The 15,886-nt window shown below is 47.4% G+C and overlaps 1 protein-coding gene across 1 annotated transcript in view; it reads right to left on the reverse strand.

The window, feature by feature from the left end:
- The window catches only part of LOC135378267 (uncharacterized), a 27,749-nt gene extending 12,020 nt beyond the window's left edge, over window positions 1–15,729 (reverse strand). Inside the window, exons 1-4 of the mRNA XM_064611581.1 lie at window positions 13,495–15,729; window positions 10,794–10,880; window positions 10,604–10,729; window positions 4,318–4,462 (exon numbers count right to left, since the gene is read on the reverse strand). Of these exons, the coding sequence (XP_064467651.1) occupies window positions 4,318–4,462; window positions 10,604–10,729; window positions 10,794–10,880; window positions 13,495–15,657 (2,521 nt within the window). The 5' untranslated portion in view covers window positions 15,658–15,729. The remainder of the gene's footprint in view (window positions 1–4,317; window positions 4,463–10,603; window positions 10,730–10,793; window positions 10,881–13,494) is intronic.
- Between the last annotated feature and the right edge of the window lie 157 nt (window positions 15,730–15,886).

The following is a 15,886-nucleotide window of genomic DNA, read 5'->3' on the forward strand; positions in this document are numbered from 1 at the left end:
TTTGTGGTGTCCGTTGGCCAGACGCGCTGTCAACCGCCAAACAAAAAAAAGTATGTTTGCCATGAGGCAAACATACCTAACACGTAGGTAACTTTACGCAGGTAAACATGCAGGTAAGTTCTTCGTTTTCTCTTTTTGCTAACATCTGTGTTCCGTACACGACAGCATCGTAACAGCAGTGCTGCAAGGTCCGCTGAAGGTAGGCATTGGCATGTTGCTCTATTGAATCACATAGTCGTGTTACGACAATGTCTTCCAGGTCTTGATAGAAACATACTCACCGTACTACTTGATATATATAAAAAAAAACAGCGAAGTCAGTGGAACAGCGTCTGCAAGCGTTGCAGCAGTTCAATGAAACGTACTGCCAGCGAAATTTGGTTACAAGCTTCGACATCACGGATCTCCCTGTGAAAATTAAAGGCGATCTTCTCAAGCTTGACACAGTACTGGCATGGGCCAAAGGCAGGGCACATATGGTGAGCGATACTTGTGGTTTTTGGGATGCATGGTTCCTGTCTAACGAATTGTACTTGTTAATCTTCTTTTCAGATCGAGATGTTGTCCCGGCTGGGAGAGAAATCAATTCAAGAAACGGTGCGGCTTGTGATGAACAAGCCGCTGACTATAACAACGTAGCATTGCTCAACTGTCTAAGGGGCACTCAGCAGAAGCATAACTTCTCCACTTTGCGACTACATTCTTGCATTACAGTGAACCCTCGTTAATATGACCACCACCGTTCTCGCAGATTTTGGTCATAAAGCGAATTGTCATACTAACGAGAAACGCACAGTCCGCTGACCTCAGAGACCGCTTTGTTCCGGCCATTCTTAGGTGCACAACAGCAGCAGCAGCAGCACCGTGTGACCTGGTCTCGTGGTCACTGCTGTTTTAAGCACTACAGTGCTTTGGCCGTCCCCAAAAGCGCAATGAGTCACTCCGAGGTGAAACAACATCAGGAGTCATCCCAAACCTTGGCGTCCTATACAGTGAACCCTCGTTAATATGACCCCCGATAATCTGACATACGCGCTTTACGACCATACTCTTGGGGAACAATGCTGTGAAACCTCTGCAAATCTCCCCCGTTAATATGACAATTCCGCATTATGACCAAAATTTTCGGGAACGACCATGGTCATAATAACGAGGGTTCACTGTACTTCCAACACGTGTCACCCTCTGCCTGATGTATGTGTGTAGCCTCTCCCTGGGGCTACTCTGCGGGTCATGCGACGTGGTCATAATAACGAGAAGATAATACCTTTGTTTGACCCTACTTGTGACAAAAATATCAGTCATAGTCCGATAAGCGGATTGTCATACTAACGAGATGGATTTACATGGCGGCGGAATGGTTGCCAAGAAAAGCGGTCATAAAGTGAGTATGTCATATTATCGGGGGTCATATTAACGAGGGTTCACTGTATTGGTGATTATCCTGGTGTTCTCGGACGCTCCTTTGCCGAGCCCGTAGTATAGCGAAATCAGGCTCCTCATCACTAAAGGAGACTCCTGGACGCTACGGTTACGCTTATGCGCAGTAGATGTGCTTCGAGGCTATGCATGGTTCAGGTACTCACCGCAGGGGGACGTGCTCATTGTGTGTCGCGCTAAAAAAAATTAGCTTCGTGCATTTAGGTTTAATACCTGTAACACCTATACTAAATTCTCCCTCTCTTTTTACAGAGGTACTTCTAAAGCGGTACCCAGCATCGACAGAGAAAGACATTGGCGGGAAACTTGGTCGCTTCCTTGCCGGGGTGCCAGACCGAGAAGGGGACATGAAGCCCGCAAGAGGGAAGCTACAGCAGAGGCCGGGAACAGCGAACAAGAATAGAATACTTGCTGCGATGAAAACGGCGAACAAGGAAAGAACATCTGCTTTTTATCTTTTTAAAGAAGCAAATATTTGTAGAAGTACCGAAATAAACTGTTCCAAGCATTTAGAAAGGCCTTGGATGTATTTATTTCTTAATGTGGGGACTCTAGTCACCCAAAATCATCACCCAATCACCCAAAAAACCTAGCATCCCGAGCGGCAGCTACACTCTAAGAAAAAAAAAGGAGTACTTTTACTCCTTTTGGGGAGTAATTGCATTGCCACAAAAAATAGTCCCTTTCGGGAGTAAGTGCACGGGAGTAAATGAATGTCACAGAGTGAAGACCGCATTTCACGCGCTGTTGTAAGAGTCCCAGGTACATAATTGGTGCGCATGCATGAAAATACTTTGAAGCAAACCGTCAACCGTGATATATCGAGTGATGTAAAATATTGCGCCATACTAGGGCACAATTTGCGAAGGAAGATGCGGTAACTGTTTCTTACTTTCTGTGGCTGGAAAATTGCTACTTGGTCTGAGTTATACAGCCTTATGTCGTTCAAATTGACCAAGGGCACATATTTACGTAGACTGTTGCATTCAGGAGACCATTCGCGAAGTTTAGTGACACTTTGCAGTCCTGGGGAGTAAATGTCGGGACTAAATGTTGGGTTAGGGGACTAAAATGGGGAGTAATTGCAGACTAGGGGAGTAGAAGCTGCAATTACTCCCCGTATTACTCCTTTTTTTCTTAGAGTGTAGAGTGCGCGAGCTATCTGTATCAAAATCACGTCGGGGAACTGTCGGGCATGGGGTACCCATGGCCAGTACCGGGCCAGCACTGGTGCGATGTTGCAAAATGGATGACTCCCCGGTGCCGTATACCCCGGTGGATCGCCAACCCTCCGCCGGTATCGGTCCGGTCGAATGTGCTGCTCGGGGTACCACTTGCTTTTCTTTTATCGCTCGCTTTAAATATAATTTCTGGACACTTTAGAGCAAACACCCTGTATAATGTCAGAAAAAAGTACAAGGCGTCTGCCGGTTACTGTCCACGCACATGACCCATTCAGCCACCGCGCTGTAACATTCGTTCATAGTGGTATTTAGCTAGACGAACTGCCTCAACTTCAAACTCGAGCTGTCGAAGTCATTTTTAATGCAATTTTTAGCCACAGTTCCCTGTAAAACTTTCAAAAAACGGCAGCCACTCCCCGACATTTTATCGATGCGATCCGTTATTTCATGAAATGCCTCGGGAGGATACTATAGACATTTTGAGAAACGCCTCTGCTTTTCGCCCACACATTTGATGCCTACACTCTTAAAAAAAGGGTGTACTTTAACTCCTTTTTTTGCCACATATATAACACCCTCTTAGAGAGTACAATTACGCTCAAAAGGGTGTCTCCTCACTCCCTCAAGAGAATAGCGTAACACCTTTCTCCCTACTGGAGAGTAATATTACTCCCCGGCAGGGAGAAGGTGTTACGCTACTCCCTTGAGGGAGTGAGGAGTCATCCTTTTGAGCGTAATTGTACTCTCCAAAAGGGTGTTGTATATGTGGCAAGGAAAGGAGTTAAAGTACACCCTTTTTTTTTAAGAGTGTACATCAGTCAAGGAAGCACCGACAACTCAGCCATCATAACTTATCGTTATGTGTTTGCTATGTCCATGATGAGGACCTGTAGAAGTTCAGCGCATATTGAGGAGGACGACGGTGCATGTGGACCCATAAATATCTTAATCTTAATCTCCGTAAGATTTCTATGTGTGGACCCGCACGATGGTTCGATCGTCTGCTACTGTACGTCACATACTCTAGAGTCGTCGCTTTTTTTATACATATTTTTACATTTTTTAATTTTTTTTTTCGTCAATGCCGTTATCAGTAGCAACAATATACATAGTTGGTAAAATTCAATTTCTAGCGCACGAGTTTTGGTTAAATTATTTGCAGTATATGGAAAAAGCCTTCTTAAAAATAGCGTTGCCATCATGTTGTTTGTTTGACAAAAAAAAATGTTTTGTTCTTTCTTCTTTTTAACATTTACGTGAAATCTTTTATGTGTCCTCACGAACGACATCCTTGTAGTGTTGCTAAGTATCTTGAGTTATGCGAGATTAAACAGCGTAAAAATTCATAAAAATTCGAGGCTCTTGCGGCCGTTCTTGCGAACAAGAAACTCATTCATTCACAAAACGCCTGCAAAACACCCGTAAGATAGTTTAAAAAAACATACAAACGAACCATTCAAAACGCGTCAACAGTCATAAAGCGTGTTCCATACGTCATCATTTGAATCTGTAGACTCAAGTTGCAAGGCACGATGATTTGTGTCCAAGCAAATAATACAGAGAGGAAAACGCAGCAGGACAACCTTGAACTTGCCAATGTTACCCACTTTATGAACGTGCTGCGACTATATAGTAACTTGCTGTGACTTGCATTGGAGTTTCCTACTTGAAGCGTGTTAAACTGGTAACTCACCCGAAGAATTTCCCACCAGGGGCAAGTTGCTGTCAGCGAAGACTGCCTTGCCGAAGCCTACACGCAGGGAGCCGTGTTTTCCTGTCAAGTCCCCCATCTCGCAGCGCAGCGGTTGATCTGGAGCGCAGGTCTTCTTGTAACCATCCTAAAAATAAACGTTCAACCTTATACTTGTCACTGTCCCGTGGAAACCTTGTCCTTGTGTGCAGGAACCTTTTAGACCTATTTGAACTTGCATGTGAATGTACGAACAGTGTGCAGTGTTCCAGGAAACGCACGCTTGTGTGTAACGTAGACTGTAAAAAAATGGGCGAAGAGCGAATGGCTCGAAATGAGAGTTCAAAATGATGGCGTAGAATGTGGTGGCAAATCGGTTTGATTCGGATCGGCAGATCCAGATTCCCACTCGCACGCTGCACAAATTGATAAATTACCGAGATGTCGTGGGTATAGACATCACGACAGGATGATTCTGCGCAGAGCCATATCTTATTATTATCATCTTGTCTTATCTTAGGGTATCGACCTATTGGGTTTGCGAACAATTTGAATGCGTCGTAATTGAACTTGACGACTATCACGGGACCGCGAAAAGTATATACAGTGAACCCTCGTTATTATGACCATGGTCGTTCCCGAACATTTTGGTCATAATGCGGAATTGTCATATTAACGGGGGAGATTTGCAGAGGTTTCACAGCATTGTTCCCCAAGAGTATGGTCGTAAAGCGCGTATGTCAGATTATCGGGGGTCATATTAACGAGGGTTCACTGTACAGTCAAACTCCTTTAGAACGAAACTCAGGGGACAACAAAAAAAGTTCGCAGTAAAGGTATTTTCGTTAAAAAGGATGTCTATTATTGGACCTATAGGCCCCAGCGGGACCGCAAAAAAAAATTTGCTGTAGTGGTATTTTCGTTAAAAAGGTGTTCGCTATAAAGGAGTTTGACTGTACGCACCTGGGTGTCTCGTGGAGGCAGCGTAATGTTTTGAATTTCTGTCACAGCCAAAATTTAGGCAGCCTCATGGAGGCATCGGTTGTGCGGTATCATATTTACTCGCCTAATTCAATCGCTATCTCGTATTTACTCGTATAACTACAACTATCGAATATCAAGGACGTTGATCGGATATGAGTATTTTTCCCCCCTCTGCAGTATACGTTCTACAAACAATCGCTGGGCAGCAACCGCATGACATATGCTTAGGGAGTGACTTTTTCGGGTTAAACCCGATTCCGCCCGAATATCCCCCCCCCCCCCGAACTGACCTCCGACCAGTTTGGATTAAACCCGATTTCTTCCCGAATTCCAGTCACTATGAAATCCTCAAGTGAAGTTTCCACTGAAGACGAACAAAGGTCGCCACGTGTAACGCATGTAAGAATGGGTCACTTAACTTTCCAAGCAATATATACCCAGGTGTGTCAACACTGTCTATGCCTTCGGCGATGACCGCTGGAAGGTCACGATCCCGCAAAACAACAACAACAACAACAAAACAACAAAAAGGAGTGATTAGGAAAGGACTTAATTGACGAGAGGAGAAACAAAAACACCCGATAACACCCGAAGGCAAAATTATCGTCCGATTTCTTCCCGAATTACAGATTTGAAAATAGCGCCCGATTTTTACCCCCCCCCCTCCCCCCCGAATCCGAGAACGGCATTTAAACCGAAAAAGTCGCTCCCTACTGATATGCTGTTATTCTTTCGCTGTAGTTTTCATCGCATAAAATGTCTGTGCAATGTTGCACAAATTCTTTCGCAATGCCATTCTTCTGTCACAACAAGCGATGCATAATGTAAAAAAACCCCGAGACTAGGGAACACGAAGGGACAGACACAAACACGAAGTCTCAAACACAGCTGAAAATTTTACTTCACAAAACAGAAATATATACAAACAGAAGGGAAAGGAACACCAGTTGAGAACAGGTTGGGGTTTTGGGGTTGGGGTTTTTTACATTATGCATCATCTTCACCAGCTCGCTTGCTTCCTAGCCATTTTTTCATTGACAACAAGCGAGCCGACTCGTAAGAAAAGGTATGCTCCTGCTACTGTCATTGCTTCATCATTGATCTTCTCCGTGAGCTCAAATACGTTCCCTACGACTTTATCTTTGACTAAGACTCTACGCGACAAAATAATCCCCTTATTTTTTATTCTTTCCGTACTGTATAACTACGGGCATAGTGTGTAGTCGAACCGGCAGCGAGGAAGCCGATTGCGGACGGGGCAGTTATCACTCGGACCACTTTTTCAGGGCCGCGACTTTTCACTTGAAGAATGCCAAGGATGTAATGGACGTTTTGTAGTACCGCCCTTGTTTGGCAGCGGTGTGCAGGCGACGCCCAGCGAGCAAAACAGATTAACTGGGTAGATAGAAACGTCGCCGCCCTTCGCTTGTGTATACGTCTCTCGCAAACGACTGCGATATGTGTATCTCGCAGAGATAAGCGTTTTTCTCAATGGATTCTACTACGAGTCTACGACGGATGCTATACTACGGTGTCTTGATCTGACCTGGAGATAAGGGATCTTTGCTGCGTGGCGCGGTTGTAAAGTGATATTCCGAGGAAGGATTCAGCCGTATTTATAACGTCGACGAGACGTGAATGGCACAGGTCTTGTCTGGTGTGGGCAACTGTTTCGGAGCTGAGTATCTTCCCATAAGATATACAGCGTTTTATGTGTGTTGAATGGTGCAGGGGGCGCACCCGTAGTGATGTCCTTTCTCTATGTGTAGGGGGGGTGTTGGCGTTTGGGGAAGGGGTGGACACAGCTCCAAGGTCATGCTTAACATATTGGGAGGTGGCGGGTTCGAAACCCACCACCAGATGTGCTTATCTGGGGTTTTTCCTTTGGTTTTCTGTCACTCTTTCCCAGGTGGACGTCGGCATAATCCCCTCGAAGTCAGCCCAGGACGCATACTAACCTCCTCTCCTGTTGGTCCCTGCTTCCTTCTCCCCATCTATCCACGCGTCCATACACCGCTGAGGTCCACAATTTTTTTTTAGATGCTAACACAATAAATGAACTACGAGAGTGGCTTTCAGTAACATTGCTGTTACGTTGCATAAATAGAACGGGCAGAGTTGGAATTAATGTACTCACGCGACGCCGCAAGGCCATATACAATCTGCACGGAAAACGTTCGTTTCAGTTTTTGCAGCGTAGTGTTATTAATTATTAATTAAGATTTTTTTTTCATCTCAGAGGCAGAACGCCGCGGTACAAATAAAGCAGACTATGAATAAATGAAGACTGGTCCATCCGTCAAACATGGCCCTGGTTTGGCCATAGCCTGAGCTTCACGTTTACCCTGCCCTGGGCGCAAACTCGCCTCGCGACCGCTCTGTTAATAAATAACCATCAGTCGAACAAGGGCATCTGGTAGATAAGGCCAGAAAATTCTGGACTCGACATAAATTCGTCGAATTATGATTCTATCCTTGTTCGGACTGATGTTGCTTCGTTCAGCTTCGTCCGATCTTATAATCACCATTCGTTTTTCGGCATTTCGTGGGATAAAAGACGCCTGGGGAGAAGAGTACTTCTCCGCACAAACGACCGAGCGCACGTTGACAAGCGAAAGAGCTCGTAGCAGACGACAATCGCGCACCGCGGCGCCATCCCTCGGCCCACACAGACATCTGCATTCACAAGCAGACGCACCGAGCCGCAGATCGAGTCATTACGTAAAGCTTGATGATAAAGTCACTGTATAAGCTTGTCTGGTGATTGTAGGTGGTGACTGTTTACGCAGATGGTGGAGGCAAGTACTGAGGCCTCGCACCTGGATGCTGTTGATGAATCCAGCTACTCATACTGTAGTGACGCAAGCGGGGCCTACATCTCCAATTTTTTTACGTCGTCTAGCGACTCAACAGGTGCAAGATATTTCGCACGATTGTTCTCGCTGGTATGAAGTGCGAAAACCGATTTCCTTTCTTTATTTTTTGACGTTCAAGGCTTAGCGATTTATGGATGAGCCATGTTCACTTGGGAGGGGATGAAAGCAAAAAAAAAAAAAAAAAGAAAGAAAGAAAAAGAGGAAACAAGAAACTGAAACAAAAGAGCACTCGGCAATTCAGGAAGATTTGCAAATATAGATGGAATCTGCCTCAGTTAATGGCAATAACGGGTCCGGGGAATATATTCATGCTAAGCTGAGACAGTTAGTGACTAAATACGTGGTAGTACGGTAGCTTACCAACATCCACCAAGATTTAAAAGAAGGCGGAGCACTCTACGTGAATGAAACAAACTAGACATTGTTATCAGTTGTGTCTCGTGTGTAAGCAGCAAGAGACCATTTTGAATCCACTGTGTCGGACAAATGTATTCAAACATATCCTTTTTTCCTCGCACCATGAGCGAGTGGAATGCATCAGGGTGTTGCCAATAATGCACCAACACTGGAATATTCCTCATCCGCTTTTCATTCGCTGGTTTGGGAGCAGTACGCGGTTTGTGTCCTCACTTTATAACGCAATTGTTGTCTTTTCTTGTTTACAACGTTAGTAACGCCCGTCTTCGTGTTCCGTCGTCTGCTAAACCACGTGAACCTCGACGTGCGGGCCAATGAGGGCACTCGCCACCGTTGCAGTGCGGATGTGACGACACCGGATATAGTTGGGCAACCTGGTGCTCGGTCGTTTCGAGACCTGGCGAAAAAAGTGCCAGACTTCTCCCTGTTTGGAAACAAATGACGTCATAGTGTTCGACAGCGCCACCAATTTGGTAGAGTTGAACTATACGCTCGAAGCTAGGGGCGAGCAAGGTCGCGCCCAAAAGCCACGGTCTGGAGGGGATTACGATGGTCCCTGAAAGGGACGCCCAGCCCTCCTATTCCTATTTGTTTCGGTTTCAGTCTCTTTACCAACGTCATAATGACGTTTCTTGGGTAGAGGTGTAAGCGAACATGCGAGATTGCCTCGCTTTGACCAAGCGAACAAGACTGTTCGGGATCTGGCAAGAAAAGTTGCCACGAAATGACCACCCGAATTCGCCATCAGAAATTTCAGGGGGGGGGGGGGAGGCATCCCGGTTGCGTCCATTCCCATTGGCAGACGTAAGCACGTGACCTCTCTCGCGCTTCCTCACTGGCGGCGGCGAGGCCTGTGACGTCAGAGCAGCATGAGTTTCGGTATTCGCAGTGCCCATTTTCTCCGCTTCTATTACCCTCTTCGCTGCGAAACTTTCAACGCAGGTTCACATCGGTGGAAAAAAAAAAACGTCTTTTACGTTTATCTGAGATAACCTGGAATGACCTGTCGTAACCCCTTTATTAAAGCAATACGTTCAAAAGTTAGAAACTAGTCTAATCTAATCAATTAGCTTGACCATGCACAATATATCCGCTGTCACAATCCTCGTCACTGCCCGCCGTTAAATTTACAAAAACGTCCCGATCTCCCTGGCAGGTCCCTAGCTGTGACGTAGCATCACCGCAGCGAGCAGTCGCGAGGTCTCATTTCCCACCGAAAATTCTTCTGCTAGGGACACGGGCAAGCTTCGTGACGTCATTCACTTATATGCTCTCTGAAGGCGGCGAGGAATTTCTAGATAGTGATCATCATCATCACCATCATCATCAGCCTACGCAAATAGCCCAAGAGAACCGTGGCGTTACGCGTTTCTGCGATGACCCGGAAGAGGTCATCACACCTTTTAATGATACCTTTCGCCGTTGCATGGATGGTAGCCTAATGGAGTGGGTTTATTTCCTTTTGAGTTTATTCAGCTGTATAGCGTATACAGTGAACCCTCGTTAATATGACCCCCGATAATCTGACATACGCACTTTACGACCATACTCTTGGGGAACAATGCTGTGAAACTTCTGCATATCCCCCCGTTAATATGACAATTCCGCATTATGACCAAAATTTTCGGGAACGACCATGGTCATCATAACGAGGGTTCACTGTACATGCAGGGGTTCGTGAAAGATCTCTTTCATCCCCTTTTATTACTATATCCCTACTTCTGTTGTATGTATCTCCTTATTTTGTACCTGTCTCCTTTCGTGGTCGTCCCAACACTTTTAACTTGCATATATAACATCTAGTATACAGTGAACCCTCGTTATTATGACCATGGTCGTTCCCGAAAATTTTGGTCATAATGCGGAATTGTCATATTAACGGGGGGATATGCAGAAGTTTCACAGCATTGTTCCCCAAGAGTATGGTCGTAAAGTGCGTATGTCAGATTATCGGGGGTCATATTAACGAGGGTTCACTGTATAGTATAGTTTATTATCTGTGCAGCTCTTACCGTATTTGAGACAACAATGTACGGGTTCCAGCGGTATCCTGCTGCGATACAGCGAGCCCGTTCGTTGGGTTCGATGGCATCGTGGGCCACTCTGTTGACGAATATGGACCACTCGTGGCCTTCGGTCTGGAAAATTGGCACAGTACAGGGATAAACGTTCTCTCTCTTCAGACAGTGAATGTCAACTGACCTGGTTGCGGTCGTACTTCCCGGGGTAGCGAAGGTCAACTTCAATATACGTGTTGCTCGCCGAATCGTCCTTGTATTCCAGCTGTCGCTGCCAATCATATGGTACACAGATTAGGTAATCCAACAGGTTGAAAGCGATAAAACATTCCAAATTCAGTTCTCCGAGCCAAATGTTAGGGGAAGTATACGTACGTCTTCGGATTCATTAGACACGAGGAGTGGAAGGCAATATGATGCGGGGCATAATGCAGTCAACCCTCGATTTATGAACACCCTCGGTTCCCCGAAAAATCGTTCATAAATCGAGGGATTCATAAATCGAAAATTTCCGTTAAGTGAGTACTATCGAACAAATGGAACAGTATTTCCGAGTTGGTATTGTGTTTATAATGCCATATATTGTGTAATTTTGCTTTCGACCATGCCTTCTGCTGTATCAATCTCACAAAGCACAGATGTTAGCGCATTCACACTCCGTTTATTATGCGATACTAAATAGTTTAATTTTGCTTTGGACCATGCCTTCCGCTGTGTCAATCTTAGAAAGACGAGATGTCAGCACATTCGCACTCAACTGGTCTCGAATTTCCTCTGGGGTTTTAAACCTGCGTTTATTAATCTCAGGGTGACAGCGGACACCTTATTCATGAATTGAGGTCAGGAACACTTCTGCAAAAACCCGTTTGTTGTTCGGATTTCGAGGGGTTAAGAACCGAGGGTGCAATACCTGGAAAACGTTTTATCTGTTCAGGCGTCATTCATAAGACCACGAATAATCCCTTTGAAGGTTTTTGTTGGCCTCGGAACGACCCGTTCATAAATTGAGGGCAAAAACGCTGGGCAACTCCTAGTTGGTTCCCAGAAATTCCATTCATTATTTGAATATCGAGGTTCATAAAACAAGGGAAAAATGCATGTAAGAAGTTTGGTTCCTCGTGCTAGTGTTCATAAAACGAGGGAATTCATAAATCGAAGGTTCATAAATCGAGGGTTGACTGTAATTGGGTCCAGTCTAACGGAATTGACGCCCTTTGGTCTTTCTTTAATAATTATGTATAAGCTTATGTCGGAAAAATAAGGGGAGAAAGTCACGTGACCGTGTCGATGACGCACTTCTGCAGACAGCTAGAGCGCCCTGCTGCTACGTCCCCGAGCTTTTCCCGCACTAATTACGGGACGAAATTATTTTCGCATTGTCCCCGTTTACGTCATATTGTTCATGTCGATAGACCTATCCCTGTTTACAAACAAATGACGTCAGATGGTACAACAGCGCCACCAACTTGGTAGAGTGGAACTATACTATAGCAAAAAAATCAATAAGTCATAAGAAAGCCACGTTTAAATGCGGCTTCTCGTATTCTAAGATTTTTTAAAATAATTCTTTACATATTATTAGCTGTATGGCCTTGTTCTTCTGCATTCTACCGGCAGCGCTATCTTTTCGGTAGCCCTTTCTAAAGATGGCTACCGGGCTGTTCCATCTTCTGGAGCCTGAAGTGCACGCGTTTCTCTCAGAGTGCACGTGGTGTCGCGATACAAAGCAAGCGCGAACTAAGTCGTAATAACAAACCACATTCCGCGCAGGATTAGGACATTGACTTTCAGACGATGCAACTCTTCGGATGAATCCTTTTGTTTTCTTTCCGTGGCGGACTGGGAAGTGGGAACGCGGATGAAGACACGCAAGCGATTAAAAACGTGACCTCATCTGTGCGTACAGCTTGGGACAAAAGTTTACGGAACACGGCACTGGCGTGTTTCTTCATCGGAGCGGCCCCCTACTAGCTATAAGAAAAATATCGAATAAGAAACAGGTGACCGGTTATTATGTCCATCTCTTGGTATGTGTACGCCTTCCTGTTTGCTGCGAGGGTGTCGCTCCAATGGAGAAATGCGACACCCCAGCGTTCCGTAAACTTTTGTCCCAAGCTGTACCACTAATACAAAGAAGCCACCCGTGACCTTAGTGGAGGGATATCGCTTTGTGAAACAGCGGTGTTCTCCGCCCGCGCTGTTTCTGTTTCACTATGTCTATACCAACGTCATGATTACGTCACGGTGACGTTTCTTCGGTAGAGGTCTATAGGGTTTATTCGCTGACGTCACTGCGCCGCCATACTGTAGGTCCCTCGAAGTTATGTTCCCGCATTAATTCGCTGCCATATGCTTTTTGGGTGACTGTTAACGTCGAAAACATGGAAATTGCTTGGATATGCTACAAATCACACTGCACAATAACTTTGAGGAACACCAGATATACGGGGGGTGCGATATCGGTAGCGGCTTGGATGGGATTTATACAATATGGCGACCGATGCAGCACATCTGCCTGCAAGCGACAGTGGCGGTCTCCTGCGGATGACGTCATGTGAATAAACCTTATACCGGCGTCTACTTTTTGGCCTCCGGGGGGACAGGAAGGGAAATTTGCGCCCCTCCCCGTATTCTTGCTTTCCGAAAGGTGTCTTTTTTGCGCTCGTCTAGTTCTGCACGCATGTACATTCACGTACAACGCACTGCCTACAGCATAATGATCTAGGAAAACCCTGACTTTGAAATGCAATCCTCCAGAGAGCCATTCCAACTTTTCTTGACAACAACCCTCCCATCACTGACGCCAAGGGCGCTTGCTCGACAAAATGGCAGTGAGAGCAACCCCACAGACCGGCAAATTCTTACGGTGGCAAAAATTTTTTTACCAGACGTATGTAGCCCTGCAAAGCTGCTGCGGGATCATCGAAGGAAGCCAAGGCAACGATCTCGCGCCCTTCTCCTGGTTCTATTTCTGGGCGCACAGTGCCGCAAGCCCAGGGACGGTCCCGCTTGTTCATACGCACTGCCACTGACCGGCCGATTGGCGAAATGGAGCCAAAGAGCTGTATGCTCGGATCCAGGACATCGATCACGACTTCTTCCTTTCCGTCTAGAGGTCCAAGTTTGCCACTGAGGTCTCCAGGGAGATACTGGTCCAAGGAGCCCTCAGCAGGCGTCGGTCCCGTTACATTTCTTTCGGGCCAGGGAGGACCCAAGGCGTCGTCGTGGCACGGAAAGCGGCGTTCCAGAGGTACTGGACGTGTGCGTACGCCATAACGCGTCGCTTGGCCTTCTAGCCCCCGCAGTTCCACGTCGATGTAGACAGGATCTTCTGGTGTCTCTTGCGTCCAGATGACGTGACCTCGGGGTCCGTCTGTTTGCGTGGCATCAGCGAAACGCCATCGGCGTACAGAAGCCTTGACAGGGTGTAACGGAAGTATACGAGTGCACGCAAGGCGATCGCCCCGGTGCGGCGGAGCACCGTCGTCATGAATTACGAAGGCTCGATGTAAAACACTGTGAGGCCCTGATAAGGGTAACTGACCGTCTGCGTGATAAAACCGCACTGGTCTCACAGCACCAATTTCAATGCGTCGTCCCGTCTTGCCGGTGATGTCGCCAATAGCGCAGCTGAATGGGCGCCCCGGACGACAACCAGCAGCCTGTGAAGGGTCATAACGGGGACCCACACTGCGACATCGGTTCTGCCAGTCGTAAAAGTCACGTCCAGGTGCATCACGGTGAATGGCCATGCGATGCGCCATCGTTCTGTTAGTCGAACCATCAGTGTAGGCTAACTGAACCAGTACAGTTGTCTCGGCGTCGGGATCCTCTTGACGTAGCTCCACTGTACCAGCGACCGGATAATAAAATATAGCCCTGGCGGCGATGCCGGGTTTCAGTGGCCGTAGGGCAGCACACGCGATGGGTCGTCCCGCGTCGTCTTCCAGAAGTACTGCACGTCCAGAAACAGTATCAGAGCCAAAGAGTGGCAAACGAGTGTCATGAAACGTGCCAGCACGGAACGGTCCATTACGGATCGACAGGGCGCCCGCAGCAGGTGCCCCACTACCCGAGAAAGCATCGAAGGTTGCACTGTCGCATGGTGGCGGCATCGCAAGTACGCGCCAGGTGGGTATCTCGCCGAAAGGATTACGCTGGACGCGCGCGCGAACACTCGTCGGTTCACTAGGGTGTCTCTGGCGAAGCACAAGTTTCGCGCGCAGTCCGCGCCCTTCGACCGTCGCCACTAGTTCGCGAGTGTCCAACATACGCACACGAGCACAGGCTACCGACCGTCCATCGTCGTCCAAGATGGTCACGAGAAGACGAGCTGCTGTGGCACGGGGCAAGTGCATGTCCAAGAACACTCTCTTGGCGGGAGTTCCCGCGCGAGAAACGGGAAGTGGACCATGTTTCGCTGTCATATTTCCCGCCCGACATCCGGTGTGATTTGCGCGACTGCATTCACCTTGCACGGAAGAATGAGGTCCCGGGTCGAACAGCGGCGCTCCAGCGCAGTTCTCGCCTCGGCGACCGTCGTCAAGCACGTCGGCCACCAGCAGGTTCCAGGTGTACCGCTTTGGCGGTACAGAATCGCGCACGTGGTACAAGTCACAATAAATCAGATACAGATCGTCGGGAGTCTGGCGAAAGTCGAGTATTCCAGCGATTGGAGCTCGGAACACCGCCCTGGAAGTCGCGACGGGTCCCTCCGACATGACAGTTGCACAAGCGACGCGGTTACCCGGACCTTGCAATAACAGCGCACGTCCCCATATAGTGTCGGAGCCTCCAAGTTTGACAGAATCGTCTTCGAAGACGAGCTCTGTACTGTTGGGTCCCAGGTCGAGCTTTCCGTGCCGTCGAGAGAAGTCATGACGTGCACGGCCTAAGGAGTTGCAGGGTGCAGCTGAATCGAGCGCAGCGGAGAGGTCGCGTATGCTCCACGAGAAGGTGCTGGGTTCCTCTCCAGTCAGTCTTACGCGGATTGTCACGTTCTCTTGACTCGTTTGTTCAAAAGTTACCTCGCCTTCAAGTCCTCCCATAGCGATCGGAGCTCGTAGATGAAGCGGCGTCGCGTTGCACGCTGCTGCAATAAGCAGCAGCAAAGTAATACGTTTCAACATGGATCCACTCGTCACTACTGTGTCCCACGTTGTCGTTTGTATCGAAATGAGGCCATCGCTTTCTCCGTGGAGGAAAACGTGGGACAACCGGTTCCTGCGCCGTAGTCTCCCCGTTCAGGCCGAGAGAGAAAGCGGCTTGGCATTCTCT

This window comes from Ornithodoros turicata, chromosome 1 (assembly GCF_037126465.1).
Source record: "Ornithodoros turicata isolate Travis chromosome 1, ASM3712646v1, whole genome shotgun sequence".
Taxonomy (NCBI): domain Eukaryota; kingdom Metazoa; phylum Arthropoda; class Arachnida; order Ixodida; family Argasidae; genus Ornithodoros; species Ornithodoros turicata.